This window comes from Monodon monoceros, unplaced genomic scaffold (assembly GCF_005190385.1).
Source record: "Monodon monoceros isolate NGI ecotype Baffin Bay Population unplaced genomic scaffold, NGI_Narwhal_1 Super_Scaffold_1, whole genome shotgun sequence".
In the NCBI taxonomy this organism is placed as follows: Eukaryota; Metazoa; Chordata; class Mammalia; order Artiodactyla; family Monodontidae; genus Monodon; species Monodon monoceros.
This window is the reverse complement of record NW_021703765.1, coordinates 15,622,012-15,636,288: the sequence shown is the minus strand read 5'-3', so window position 1 is coordinate 15,636,288 and position 14,277 is coordinate 15,622,012. Positions and strand designations below refer to the sequence as shown.

Below are 14,277 nucleotides of genomic sequence, written 5' to 3'. Positions count from 1 at the left end.
TTTATGTTCTTTTAAGAATGCTGTTTTAACTTTTCACATTTATATCTGTCCTTCTCCTCTCCTACCTTTTAAATAGAAATGACTACGATGATACCATCCCAATCTTGGACGCACTAAAAGTCACTGCCAATATTGTGTTTGGATATGCCACGTAAGAAACTTTTATGCTTTCGTTGAGGATTCCTTCATTCTTTGTTGACTTCTTTTTGATTGTAGATTAGAAGCCTAGAAATATCCATAGCCATCTAGGCATAAATTTGCCTCGATATTCTTTTTTTTGCGGTTCGCGGACCCCTCACTGTTGTGGCCTCTCCCGTTGCGGAGCACAGGCTCCGGGACGCGCAGGCTCAGCGGCCATGGCTCACGGGCCCAGCCGCTCCGCGGCATGTGGGATCTTCCCGGACCGGGACACGAACCCGCGTCCCCTGCATGGCAGGCGGACTCTCAACCACTGCGCCACCAGGGAAGCCCTGCCTCCATATTCTTGATAGACATTTTTAAATAATTGACTTCAGCACTTCATAGCTTGGCATCTTCTTTTTACTAAGCAGCAAAGCATTTAGCTCTTGCTTAAAGATTAACTCTTTATCTGGGATGCCACGAGAGAGGCGGGGAGTACACGAGGCTCATCAGTTTTTGCAGAAGCCTCATGCGGCAAGTGCTTGCTTTTTTAAAAATGTCTTTTTTCAGGTGTCAAGGAGCAGAAGCCTTTGAAATACAGCATTCTGGGTTGGCAAATGGAATCTTCATGAAATTTTTAAAAGATAGATTATTAGAAGAAAAGAAAATAACTGTGTTACTGGATGAAGTTGCAGAAGGTAAAATAAAAACTAAAGAGAAAGCTACTCAGGGTTCTCTGTTGGGTCATTATTTTATTCCTATTGTTACTGTGCAGATTTGGAATTCGTATTTATAAGACAATTTTTTTTATATAATGTTCACAACACTCAGGTTTCCCTCCTTCCTTCCCTATTGGCTTAGCTACATGCATCTGTGCAGTATTACTTGAAGTACAAGTCTGACCCCAGACATGGTTGTGAAATAAATGAAGTTTAATCCTCAGAGCTCTTCACCTTGTTTCTATGCTTAGTGCCTGATGCTGCCCGGTCTGCTTATTTGCAAAAAAAAAAAAAAAAAAAAAAAAATTGTCTAATGAGCATCCTCTTTCAGGATCAGACAGATAAACTTTACAGAAATGCTGAGACCCTATGGGGAAAAGCTGGGTTCTTTTTTTTTTTTTTCTTGATGAACTTAGCAGTTTTAAAATTCTGCTTTAAGGACAGGATCCTAGAGGTCTAACACCATGTCTTCCATTCCCTTCTATTCCTTCCTTCCCTGCCTGGCATAATGCTGTGCTCACGTCAGGTGTTGAATAATCACATGTTACAGCCGTAGATTGACATGTGTTTTTTGAAATGCCATTTTACAAGTCATATCAAAAAGAAGGCAGTTCTTTTACACACTGGCTCACTAGCAAATGGAGTTTCATGGATGTTCCTAAGATGGCAGCTTGAGTGTATGGTATCTGAGTGTTTCACGACCTGCTGTTAGTCACATTCGTTTATTTTCTTGTTTTTGTCGGTGTAGATCCCTTAGCCGGATCACTTAACGACTTTCCCCTTTAATGTAGACAGTCAGAGCTTTGGCCCTCCTTCTTCAACCAAAGAAGTTCTGCTTTTATCTGTTTTACATATTGTGTGGGCTTTCTATTTAAGTTCTCATTTGAAGACAAAGTTCTGGCGCTTAAAAAAAAAAAATTAAAGCCTTTGGAGTATGTCAGTTATTTTCAAAGTGAGATCTGTGAAGGTGCTTCAAAGACTCTAAAATGCTTTATTCTGATTTTAGTCTTTAAGATATATTAACTATCTTAACACTTAGTAAAAAGCACCAATTCACCCACATATGGTATAGACTTTGTTGTTACGGCAATGAGTGGCATCCCAGTATGTGCTATGAGTTTATATTTGAACTTCTGGATTATATTTTTATTATATATTTGAACTTTGGATCTTCTGGATAACTTAAAAATATTCAGAAAAAATGTAAGTATTCAAAGATCATAGACCAAATGGTCAAGGCAGAAAAACTACCTTTCCAGTTTCAGTTGTGTACCCGTGAAACAAAATATGAAATAAGCGGACTGCTGTTACAAGGCTCCAGTTGCTAATCTGTGACCCCGGATTTTGATTTTTGTACTCCAGACAGCATTATTGTTCAGTTGCTTGAAATTGCAAAATAAATTCTTTCCTATCTAGTTTTAGCAGTATGGCATTTAAGGGACCCAAAAACCATCTTACTATATAAAACTCCAAGACCTGCTAGAAAAAATTATTTAATTAGTATTTCATTTTTAATGATGTAAGTCCCTTAGAACATACTTCTGACAGTTTTTATTGTGAAATTAGTTGTTTAACATGAATCTCAGACCTTGACAGTAATCTACATCCAATTATATGTTCCCTCTCTCTCTTTCCTTGCCCCCCCTTACATGGTAACCATCATTCTAAATCTTGTTTATCATTCCCTTGATTTGCTTCTTACATAGTTTTAATTGAGTTTATATTATGTCTGCAAGAAGTATGTATATTTTAATTTTAGTTGTTTTTAACTTTATCAAAAGATATTATGCTGTGTATTTGGGACTTGAAGTTTTTCAATTAATGTTATATTGCTAAGAGTAATCCATATTGTTGCATGACTGTGGTTCATTCATTTTGACTGTATTATAATATTCTACTGTGCAAACATACTAGTTTCTTCAGCTGCTCTCCTATTGAGCATTTGAGTTACATCCCAGTTTTTGCTATCGTGAACAGTACCGTTGTAACAATCTCTTATATGTCTCCTGGAGTATGTATGCAAGAGTTTCTTTGGGGTATAAATCCAGTATTTGGAATTACTGGATCATGGGGTACGTCAGTATTCAATTTTAAGAAATAATGCCAAACCATTCTGCAAAGTGGTTGCACCAATCTACACTTACCCGCTTCCCCGTAATGTACAAGAGGTCGTGTAAATCCGCACTCTCTTCATCACTTCATATGTCAGACTTTTTTATTTTTGCCAATCAGATGTGTTAAATACTATCTCATTGTGGTTTTGATTTGGGTTTCCCTGATTGTTAGTGATATTGAACATGTTTTTAATGGCAATACTTATGTCTTCTTATGAAAATCTGCTCGTGTCCTTGGTCCATTTTTCTATTGTGGTGTTTTTGCTTTTCTTACTGATTTAGAGGAATTCTGATATGTTCTTGATCTCGCACTAGCTAGGACCTCTGAGACATTCTTGAATAAAAGTAGCAGTGGTAAAAAAAAAAAAAAAGTAGTAGTGGTAGACATTCTTGCCTCATTTCTGATTTTAAACGGAATGCTTCTAATATTTTCACATTTAGAATCAATGAATTTAAATCCAACGTGATAACCTTTTTCCTTCAACTAGAAAATTTAGTTCAACTACATTTACTGTAGGCTTTTCGTATCTGTTTTAACCATTTAATTTTTTATTTGGCTCATTCTTCCTTTTTCGTCTTTTAAAAAATTGATTTCTACATCCTCTCTCCTACAACAATATAATTTTATATATGCTCATGACCCTTAGGCTCCCCCACAACCCCCAATATGTTGATATAACTTAGTTCTCAATTGTTTGATATATTCCTCCCATTCTGTGTGTGTGTGTGTGTGTGTGTGTGTGTTTATAATAATCATATATATAAAATCACACTTTGTCTCTCTCTGACCTTACTATTGGTGAAAGAAAAACATTTGGAATCTCTTTGTGAGCAAAAGGGATAAAGTCTTAGAGTTTTATGTCTCTTTTTCCCAGATAACTACTTTCCCAAGACAGATATTAATCTATTTTTATTAATATATACAGAAATGGGATAAATTTATTGTAATGTATTCATACAAAAGAATATCTGGTTTTATAAATTTAAATTGAGATTTGTTACTATTCATAAGTCTCTAAATCATGTTGAATGAAAATAGTATTACAAAAATATGTGTGTAACATTTTTGTTAAGCACAAAATCTAAAATGTTCGCACATACTATTTACCAATATCTACATGAGTGAAAATTAAAATATGCATAAGGATATACAGAGTACTTTGGTTACTTTGAGTTGGGGGAGGACAGTGATGGTGCTTTAACATATTGGTAGTTTTAACACATTATTTCCTTTTTTAAAAATAAATCTTAGGTAAAGACAGCATGATATTTTAACTTGCTCATAGCTGTGTCATCATTTATTATGAGAATGTATTTGTTTATCATGTTGAGAATGGATTTCTCAACAGAGTATAGACATAAAATTATGACTGCCCATACAGTAAAGAAATATATTTTCAGCCCTTTGTGAATTTCAAGGCTTAAAATATTAGGGATTCATTAATAGAATTATAGAAGATAAAAGCTAGAAAGGGGCCTTTAGAAGTGAGCTGGCCCAGTATTTTTACCTTTTTGCTCACTGCTATATCCCTAGCACCTGGAACCATAGTAGGTGCTTGGTAAATGTCTGTTGAGTGAATAAGTGATATTGAGGATATAGTGTGATTTGTAGAAGAGTTCTTGATCTAAATGAAAGGATGTGGTCTTAAAACCTATATTCACTTCTTATCTTTTAGATATGGGTAAATGTCACCTTACCAAAGGCAAACAGGCTCTAGAGATTCGAAGTAGCTTATCTGAAAAGAGAGCACTCACTGACCCAATACAGGGAACAGCACATTCTGCGGAATCTCTGGTGCGGAATCTCCAGTGGGCCAAGGCACATGGTACAGTAAAGTCTATTTTCTATGAGCTGTTTCTATAATATGTTTATATAAAATCGTAAAGTGTTTTTCCTTCTGAACATACAGCTTTCCTCCGAATTTTGTAAGGAAAATATTTTAGCCTAGTGAGTAAACCCAAGACTAAGCAAAGGTTTCAGTTATAGATATTACACTGATTTATTTGATGTTGGCAATATTAAATTAACCCATTATTTTCACCTTTGGTAAAATTAAAATGATCATTCTTAAATTCTGTCTTTAAAACTATTTTCAATTTGTCTAATATACAATCCCTTAGATTCTCCTGTATTGTGAGATGTTGAAATGTGCCATTTCAAAAATCAGACAGTCCCCTACTTGATAAACACGTTTTCTGTAAAATGGGGACAAGAAGTAGTGCTTACTTGATAGGGTTGTTGATACTGAATGAAATCACATGTAAAGACACAAACGTGATGGTCAGCAAATACTGAATGCTTATAAATATTACTGAGCATAACTGAGCATTGTCTCCTGGACATTTGAATCCATGGGTGGGTGAGCAAGAGAAAGAAGGTGAGGCAGAGATCATCTGCGACTTAATCACCTCTGGTAAGTCCATGTGATTTAGTGAAAAAGTAAGTTTAAATTATTGGCTGAAATAATAGCGGGTTGAATCTTCTATGAATCCCAAATATCTGTGCTGTGGACACATTATTAAGTGATAACTGAAAATTAATTGTATTTGTTGAACTCCTATATAATGTCTTATTTTTCGTAACAGTCTGTTCTCTAAGATATATTTTTGGTAAATTAACACATTGAAGCACATTAAATAAAACTATTTTCATGAAGAGTAAGGAAACAGTGAAAATATATCTACAATTGTATGTATACTTTTGATTACCACTATAAAAACTATGTATGCAGAGGGACAAGAGCTGTAAGAAAATAGAAAGCAAAAGATACTTGCTTGACCAGTAGAATATTGCACCCTTTTTTTTAAGTGTGTGTGTGTGTGTCTTTAAACAATGTTACTTATATAACATTTTTAAGCAGCAGAAATAACTCTAATTGTATTTTGCCTCATAAAGAATATTTGTTTGCCACTTAACATCAGAAAACTTACGAAGCATTCTTTAAATATTTATAAATTGCTTTTTCAGAACTTCCAGAAAGTATGTGTCTTAAATTTCAATGTGGTGTTCAGATTCAATTAGGATTTGCAGCTGAGTTTTCCAACGTCATGATAATCTATACAAGTATAGTCCACAAACCACCTGATATATTAATGTGCGATGCCTATGTTACCGATTTTCCACTTGTAAGTCTTTTTCTTCTATTTAAAATATCATGATATATCCTCACTTACTAACAACTAAGTTTTTGAAAATTTAAAAGTTGATAAATGTAAAGGCAATATATATATATATTACACTTATAAAAATATTTGCATTTCAGTCATGATAGTCGTAATATTTAAAAACTAATTGCCAAAATACCTTAAATTTGTTAAGTTTAGGAATGTCTGAAGTTCACCCAGAAAAGAAGGCTTTAATTTCCCTTACCCTAAATAGGATATCAAATATGAAGGAATAAAATGTGCTATACATATGTCCAGAATAACTTCCTTTTAAAAACGTTTCCAAAAACGTTTCCAAAAAAGTTACTACAACAGTGTAAGTCGTATTTGTCAAGCTATAGTAGTATATTGGAAGAATAGAAACCTAGTTCTTTCCAAAACATTTATTTCATATTGGCCTAAGGAAGCCACTAAACAATATCCCTCTTTCCTACATCGTTGTAGTAAATTGAGGCGTAAGCACGGAGTAAAGCAAACAATCCAAAACATCTCCTTTGCTTCTCCTTCATAGAGGACATTTGCTCAGTGTGACCCCCAGAATTAGACGGGTCTGTGCACCAGTCCCGGCAGCTCTGGACCCGGGTTGGCCCCCGGGCACTGGGCAGGCGGAGCCTGAGGGCTGCTCTCTATAGAGTAACAGAGTAGATCCCCTGCTCTCGACAGCCGTTGCCTCTAAAAGAAAAAAGGGAAAAGCTGCCTTTGGCATGTCTACTTATTCCTCTTAAACATACAAATCACATAAATCCCCCTGCACCTTCCCAAAAGTGATGTATGTGGAAGGAGAGAATCCAGGAATCTAACACTAGTGGGGCTCGAACTTAAAAGGAAACTTGAGGACACTTAGAAGTGTTTGTAGGAATAGTTTGAAAGTAACTGTCCTTTCAGAGCTAACTTCTTAAGTGTATCGGTGAGGAATTTAGAATTTACTCTAGAATGTTATATTTTCATTGTATCTCCAGCCCTAGGTAAGGGATTACCTACTCTGACCACAGTTCATCAGAGAGCAGTACCTGTTAAGATGTTTTATGGTCAGATGATGTTGTGACTTCCATTGATTTCATTAATAACATTTGCTGATTTTCACAGGACCTAGATATTGATCCAAAAGATGCAAATAAAGGGACGCCCGAAGAAACTGGGAGCTATTTAGTATCAAAGGATCTCCCCAAGCATTGCCTCTATACTAGACTCAGCTCACTGCAAAAATTAAAGGTTATTACTTTTCCTGTCTATAACTACTAAGGGAAAACTTTATGAAAGTGAAAATGCATTTTTGCCTGTGAACCTTGGATTGGTCCATAGATGTGCTGCTGCTTTGCGTATTAAGTTGAAGTAGAGCGAACGGCTGGCTGTGCAGCAAGTCTCAGTGACCTTTTGCATGTTGTATCCTGTCCCTGATAATGGCCTGAGGATTGGTGTGTGAGAATGCAAGTAATTGCCCTCCACAGAGACAAAAAGCATAGTCTACTTGTAAATATCTTAGCATTTTGTTAAGCATTTCCTATTTCTGACTTTCTACAAAACGTAACAGATTAGAATTGGAATTTATTTTGATCTCTTTTCATCTCTCGTTGACCTTAAGTCAGAAACTACACGGTACATGGTCTATAGGGTTGAACTTTCTAACAGAACCAAATTCTTGCCAAACTGAGTTTTTATTTATAGCCAAAACCTGGGGAATGAAGTGAGCACTGTTGACGAGGACAGTCATAAACCTGCCGTTGCCCCGTCCGTGGCTAATCTACTTCCACTCTCCTTGTATCTTTGAACTTCTGTCCATTATCTGATTCAATTATACTTCTCCACCTATGGTTGTGATTATTCTGTAGTATTTTTAAAACAGCTAAACAAAATTTTGACCTAGATGTAAAGCCAGTTATTGTTTCATTAAAAGATTATTCCCCATCTCCAGTCATAGGGAAAGATCGTTTCCCAAGCCCCACTGCTTGGAAAATACCTTTTCCCTGTTCATCAGGAATACAATACCAGATCTCTATGATTTTGACTATACTAATTCAAAGCATTGAATGAGGGAAAAGGAAGCTAATTCTAGCCGGCCTTTCTTAGTATAGGGAAGGTGTAAAGGATACCTTGAGGGTCTGGAACCTGGGAAACAGGAGTGAGACTGGGTTTTTGTTGTTGTTTGGTTTTGTCTGTTATGTTGTGTGAATGAGAGTCTAAGATTGATATACTTTCAGGGTTGATGAAGATAACAAACCTTTTCTTTTCCTTTTCAGGAACATCTAGTCTTCACAGTGTGTTTATCATATCAGTACTCAGGATTGGAAGATACTGTAGAGGAAAAGCAGGAAGTGAATGTCGGAAAACCTCTCATTGCTAAACTAGACATTCACCGAGGCTCCGGACGGAAGACTTGCTTCCAAACTTGTGTTATGTGTAACAGCCCTTACCAGAGCTCAACAGCTGTGTCCGTGGGAGCTGGCCATTATCGTTCATCTCAAGACTCATTCTGTGGTGTTTACCATTCACATCTTAGTAACTCAAGTAATGTGATGCCGTCAGATAGTTGTCGTTGCAGCCGGACTGCAGATGCGTTTATTTCAAGTCATCATACCCACCATTATTCATGTCAGTTTGGCAGAAGCAACGTGCCAGTAGAGACAACGGATGAAATACCATTCGGTTTCTCTGATGGGCTCAGAATTTCTGAAAAGTGACCTTTTTGTTTTTGAAAGTGATCATAATTAATAGATGTCTCATCCAACAGTACTTAACATAAAGTCAAGTATTGGGGAAAAGCAAATATATATACATGTGGAAAGAAAAAATTAGTAACAGCTGTTTCATGGCAAACTCAGGACTTTGAGATGCTGGAATTATATTATTTAACTACGGACTTCCTAAGATTCTGTGAATTGGTTGATTTGTTCTGTAAGTATGAAGTACGGATGTGTATATGTTTATGTGTATATAACAAAAGTGTTTTCATTTTGACCACTCTGAAGTCAGAACAGTGGGAATGGCATTACTGTAGAATAAGTCATATTTTTAGAGCCAGAAAATGTACGTTGGTGGTCATCAGGCTTAACCTAATTTTATCAGTGGGAGAAACAGATTGAGGCAACTTGTTTAAGTTAGAGCTGAGACCTCCAGGCTTCTATTCCAGTGTTTATTCCACTACATACTGCCTTCCTGACAGGTTCTGAGACAGGTAGTATTTTGGTAGATAGATTTAAAGATATATAAATATGGATATCTGTATATAATCTAGAAATGTATGGACTTTAGTTTGTGATTATAGGACTTTGCTGCAAATGCCAGTTAAGAGGTTTGTATGTAAATCTTATGTATAACAGGCTGAAATTTCTTAAGGTCATGAAAGCACGTGAGAAGTGACAAGATGTTTGTCTATGTTAAAGCCCTAGACAGTAGGATAATTTTGCTACTGGATAACCTTGGTGGCTGTTTACCTGAATCTTACAGATATTGGCCATGTCTTCCTTAATAAGGTGTATTTTCTCATTTTATTGGCCTTAGGAGACAGTCACCTTTGGTTCTACCTAAAAGCAAATTTAAAAAGCAGCTGGCAATAAAAAGCTTGAATTAGTAATTTTAAAACATCCCACAAAGAAAATCCCAGGCCCAGATGTCTACACTGCTGTATTCTACCAGACATTTTTTAAAGAAGTAGCACCAATCCTTTGCAACCTTTTTCCAAAAATAGGAGAACACTTCCCAACTCAATCTTTTGAGGCCAGTATTACCCTAATACAAAGACATTGCAATGACATTGCAAGAAAGACAAAGACATTGCAAGAAAACATTGCAAGAAAACTACAGAGCAATATCTATTATGACTATAGACACAAAAAATCATCAACAAAATACTAGCAAAATATAAAAAGGGTCATACACCATGACCAAGTGAAATTTATCCCAGGAATGCAAGGTTGGTTTAACATCCAAAATTAAACATAATGTGTAAATTATCTTGTTATTCACAATAGTTATATTCTATAATGTCACTATGAATACTGAATTAGCGAATACAGAGCCATTGCTCCTAGGGGAAATGTGTGTGTTGTACACATATACGTATCTCAAATAGACTGTAACCTTAAATCCTAAAATCAACTTATCCTGGTAGAGTCTATTTATTTTATAAGAGACAAAATGAGGTTCAGAAGTATTAAGTGACTTGCCTGAGGCCACCCAACTAATGGGCCAGACTTGGGATTCAGACACATCCAACTGGCCCCAGAGCCAGAGCTTCTTGCACTATACTGCCTTTCCCCATGCCTTCTCCATCCTCTGGTCATCTCTGCAAGAGAGCTGAAACAAGAAGGCAAAGCATTGCCTTGTTTGACCTCAGCTGAGACCATGCACCTCAAGGAACTCAGTTTTTTTCACCCGTCTGCACATGTCCATGAATGGTCATAAAAGTGCTGCAAGTATTGACGTTAGGGTTATAAACAAATTTTAAATAAGTAAATTGGCAAATTTACAAACACAGAATCATGAATGAGGATCATGTTCCTAAAGATCAAAATTACCACATTGTCTTGTCTTAATGTATACAGAAAAAGCATTTGATAAAATTCAGCACCCTTTCATAATAAAAATACTCAAGAAACTAGAAATAAAAGGGGAACGTCCTCAGGATGATAAAGGGCATCTACCAAAAATACACACCTACTTAAACATCATATTTAATGGCGACAGACTGAATACTGACTGCTTTCCCCCTAAGATCAGAAATAAGACAAGGATTTTCATTCTCACCACTTCTATTCAACACTGTACTTGAGGCACTAGCCAGGGCAATTAGGCAAGAAAAAGAAAGGGCAACCATATTGGAAAAGAAGTAAGACTATATGTATTCAGAGATGACATGATCTTGTTGTATATAGAAAATTATAAGGAATTCATTTCAAAACTAATGAGTTCAACAGGTTGCAGGATAGATACAAAGATCACCATACAAAAATCAGTTTTATTTCTATACTAGCAATGGACATTCTAAAATTGAGACTTTTTTTTTACTCCTGTTTATAATAGCATTAGATGAATAAAACAAAACTACAGAACATTGTTGAAAGAAAGAAGATGTAAATAAATGGAAAGACATCTTTGTTGGTGGATTGGAAGACTTAACACTGTTTAGATGGCAGTGCTCCCCAAATTGGTCTACAGATTCAATGCAATTCCCATCAAAATTCCAGCTGGCTTTTTTACAGAAATTGATAAGCTGATAAAATTCACATGGAAATGCAAGAAACCCACAATACCCAAAACAATCTTGAAAGAGAACAAAGTGGGAAGATTCACACTTAACCAATTTTAAAACTTATTACAAAGCTATAGTAATCAAAACAGGATAGACATTACAAAGGAATATAAAATATAACAGTCCAGAAATAAACCCATACATTTTATGATCAATTGATATTTGGTAAGGGTGCCAATACCATTCAATGAGGAAGAGTAGTCTTTTCAACAAATGATCCAAGGACAACTGGATAGCCACATGCTATCCAGTGGCTATCCCTGGATAGCCACTTATGGTATAAGGAAGGCTATCCCTTCCTTATACCATACACAAATTTTAACTCAAAATGGATCATACACCTAAATAAGAGCTAAAACTATAAAACTCTTACAGGAAAACAAAGAAGTAAATCTTTGTGACCTTGGGCTAACCAACAGCTTCTTAGATACAGCACCAAAAGTACAAACAAGGGGAAAAAAATAAATTGGACTTAATCAAAATGAACTTTTGTGCTTTAAAGGACACCATCAAGAAAGTAAAAAGACAACCCACAGAATGAGAGAAAATTTTTGAAAATCACATCTGATAAGGAGTTTGTATCTGGAATATATAAAGAACTCATAACTCATAATAATGAGCCTTTTATATGCTAGTGCTTAATTATGGTTTCTGTGGAGCAGTAACCAATGGACTTTCTGTGATGATGGAAATCTTGTATATCTTCACTCTCCAATATGGTAACTTCTAGTCCCATGTGGTCATTGAGGAGTTGCAATATAGCTGGTGTGAGGAACTTTTTTTTAATTTTGGTTTTAATTTAAATAGCTACATATAGCTAGGGGCTTCCATATTCAACTGCACAGCTGTAGAGAATCGGGCTAGAAGTTAGGTAGGGTAAAGGGACTTTTTGCCTTTCACTTTATATTTTTCTGTACATTTGAATTTTTAAACCAAGCATGTATTTATAATTTTAAAACATTAAAAAAATAAGAATGGTGCAGTTTTTTCATCTTTTCCATCAGCCATGCTTTTATTTTACTTGAATCTCACACACCAGTTGCTTTGTAATATTAGCATAGGATTTTTTTTTTATATACATCAGTGGAATTTAGGAAAGGTAACCTATCCATACCAATGACAAAGTGAGGAAGAGATTAGGATAGTAAAGGCTCACTAAATCCAAAGCTAATACTTGATTCTAGAGAAGGTATTTTCTGGAAAGTAACTTTAAAAATTATAAAAATTATAAGTTACATGTTTTCTAATAAAAGAAAAATCAAACCTCAACACATGGGATCATTTGAATGTAAAACATTAAAGTGTTGTTCTTCCAGAGGTGAACAGGTAAATAGAGGTATAGCCTTAGGAAAGAAAGTCTTTAAAGAATACTGAAAAGGGGCATTTAGACCTTTTGTTTTTCCTTGATCTCCAAATCTAACTTGCACGTGAAGCAACAATGAAGTGGTCTCAGTAATCACAATTTTTTTCAACTCGTCAAACTCAAGAAATTCAATTATGTATCCATAGCTCAGATAACTGAGATATTGACACATAGATCTGCACCAGTTCAGTGTCAGGATGAGATCTGATTTTTTTTTTTTTTTAAGGCCCAATAAATTTTAAGTTGTTTCCTGTTGTTTAAACGTTCCCCTGGTATTTGTATGCTGTTGCTTTCAACTACCAACTGTTGCCAAAAACTCAGGATTTACACATTACTTTCATGTATTTCAACCTGTTTTTCTAGCTTAACATTGTGAATTTTATCCAGGCCCAACCACAATAAGTTTTCAATACTTGCCCTTGAATTATGTGACATATTTCTCATATTGATAAGCTGTAAGAAAAATACACCCAGAAATGATGTTTGTATAAACGTAATTTTTTTTTTTTCTGTTTGACAGCATTAAAAACATTTCAGCAGACACAAAGTTTGGCTTTCCTAAAGTCTGAGTCCGCTCCAAGTGGTGTGACTTAAAGTGTGTTATTTATCTTGTGTATGCTTTTTCTATTTCTTTATCTGTAAAATAGGGACGATGATATAATATCATAGGGTTTATAACACTCTACAGGGTTGGCAATACTCCAGAAATTCCCGTAAAGCGCCAGCCTTTTTAAAAGGATCATCATTCTCCATCTGGCGTTCTCAAAATCGTACCAGTCCCTACACGGGGCGTAGTATCTGTCATTAAGGTACTTCCTACAACGCACTTTTCATAGTATTGGCAATGCATATTGGCTTCTAAAGTAAGTTGCAATTGAATTTTGTTCACTCCAAATTCACTTTGCAAAAAGTATGGAAATTGAACGTCCCCAGCCGTTAATGTTACATAAAGTACTTTACACGCAAAAACAATTTGATTAGCAGTGTTTCTAATTGGTGGGATTATTTGTCTTTGCTTACCTGTATTTTCCAGTTCTTATACAGAGAACAAGTATAGTTTTAAAATATATTGTTTAATATTCTGGGCATCAATAAATGTTTTTTTTGTTTTTTGTGGTACGCGGGCCTCTCACTGTTGTGGCCTCTCCCGTTGCGGAGCACAGGCTCCGGACGCACAGGCTCAGTGGCCATGGCTCACGGGCCTAGCCGCTCCGCGGCATGTGGGATCTTCCCGGACCGGGGCATGAACCCATGTCCCCTGCATCGGCAGGCGGACTCTCAACCACTGCGCCACCAGGGAAGCCCCAATAAATGTTTTTGATCACAATTTTTCATAAATGCAATCAAGTTTAAAAATGCAAAGGGTCTCATATAGGGGTTTTTTTTTGTAAATTTATTTATTTAGTTTTCGCTGCATTGGGTCTTCGTTGCTGCACACGGGCTTTCTCTAATTGTGGCGAGCAGAGGCTACTCCTTGTTGTGGTGCACGTGTGGGCTTCTCATTGCAGTGGCTTCTCTTGTTGCGGAGCAGAGGCTCTAAGTGCTCGG

At 36.0% G+C, this 14,277-nt stretch overlaps 1 protein-coding gene across 4 annotated transcripts in view; it reads left to right on the top strand.

Moving 5' to 3' along the window:
* MALT1 (MALT1 paracaspase) overlaps positions 1 to 13,266 on the top strand; it is a 59,039-nt gene extending 45,773 nt beyond the window's left edge. For 3 of the 4 annotated variants that reach the window (XM_029218780.1, XM_029218764.1, XM_029218756.1), the window contains 6 exons: positions 77 to 151; positions 691 to 818; positions 4,630 to 4,779; positions 5,922 to 6,079; positions 7,205 to 7,330; positions 8,356 to 13,266. In XM_029218780.1, the coding sequence (XP_029074613.1) occupies positions 77 to 151; positions 691 to 818; positions 4,630 to 4,779; positions 5,922 to 6,079; positions 7,205 to 7,330; positions 8,356 to 8,796 (1,078 nt within the window). In that variant the 3' untranslated portion in view covers positions 8,797 to 13,266. The remainder of the gene's footprint in view (positions 1 to 76; positions 152 to 690; positions 819 to 4,629; positions 4,780 to 5,921; positions 6,080 to 7,204; positions 7,331 to 8,355) is intronic. The other variant, XM_029218772.1, reaches the window with a different exon arrangement.
* The last annotated feature ends 1,011 nt before the right edge of the window (positions 13,267 to 14,277 follow it).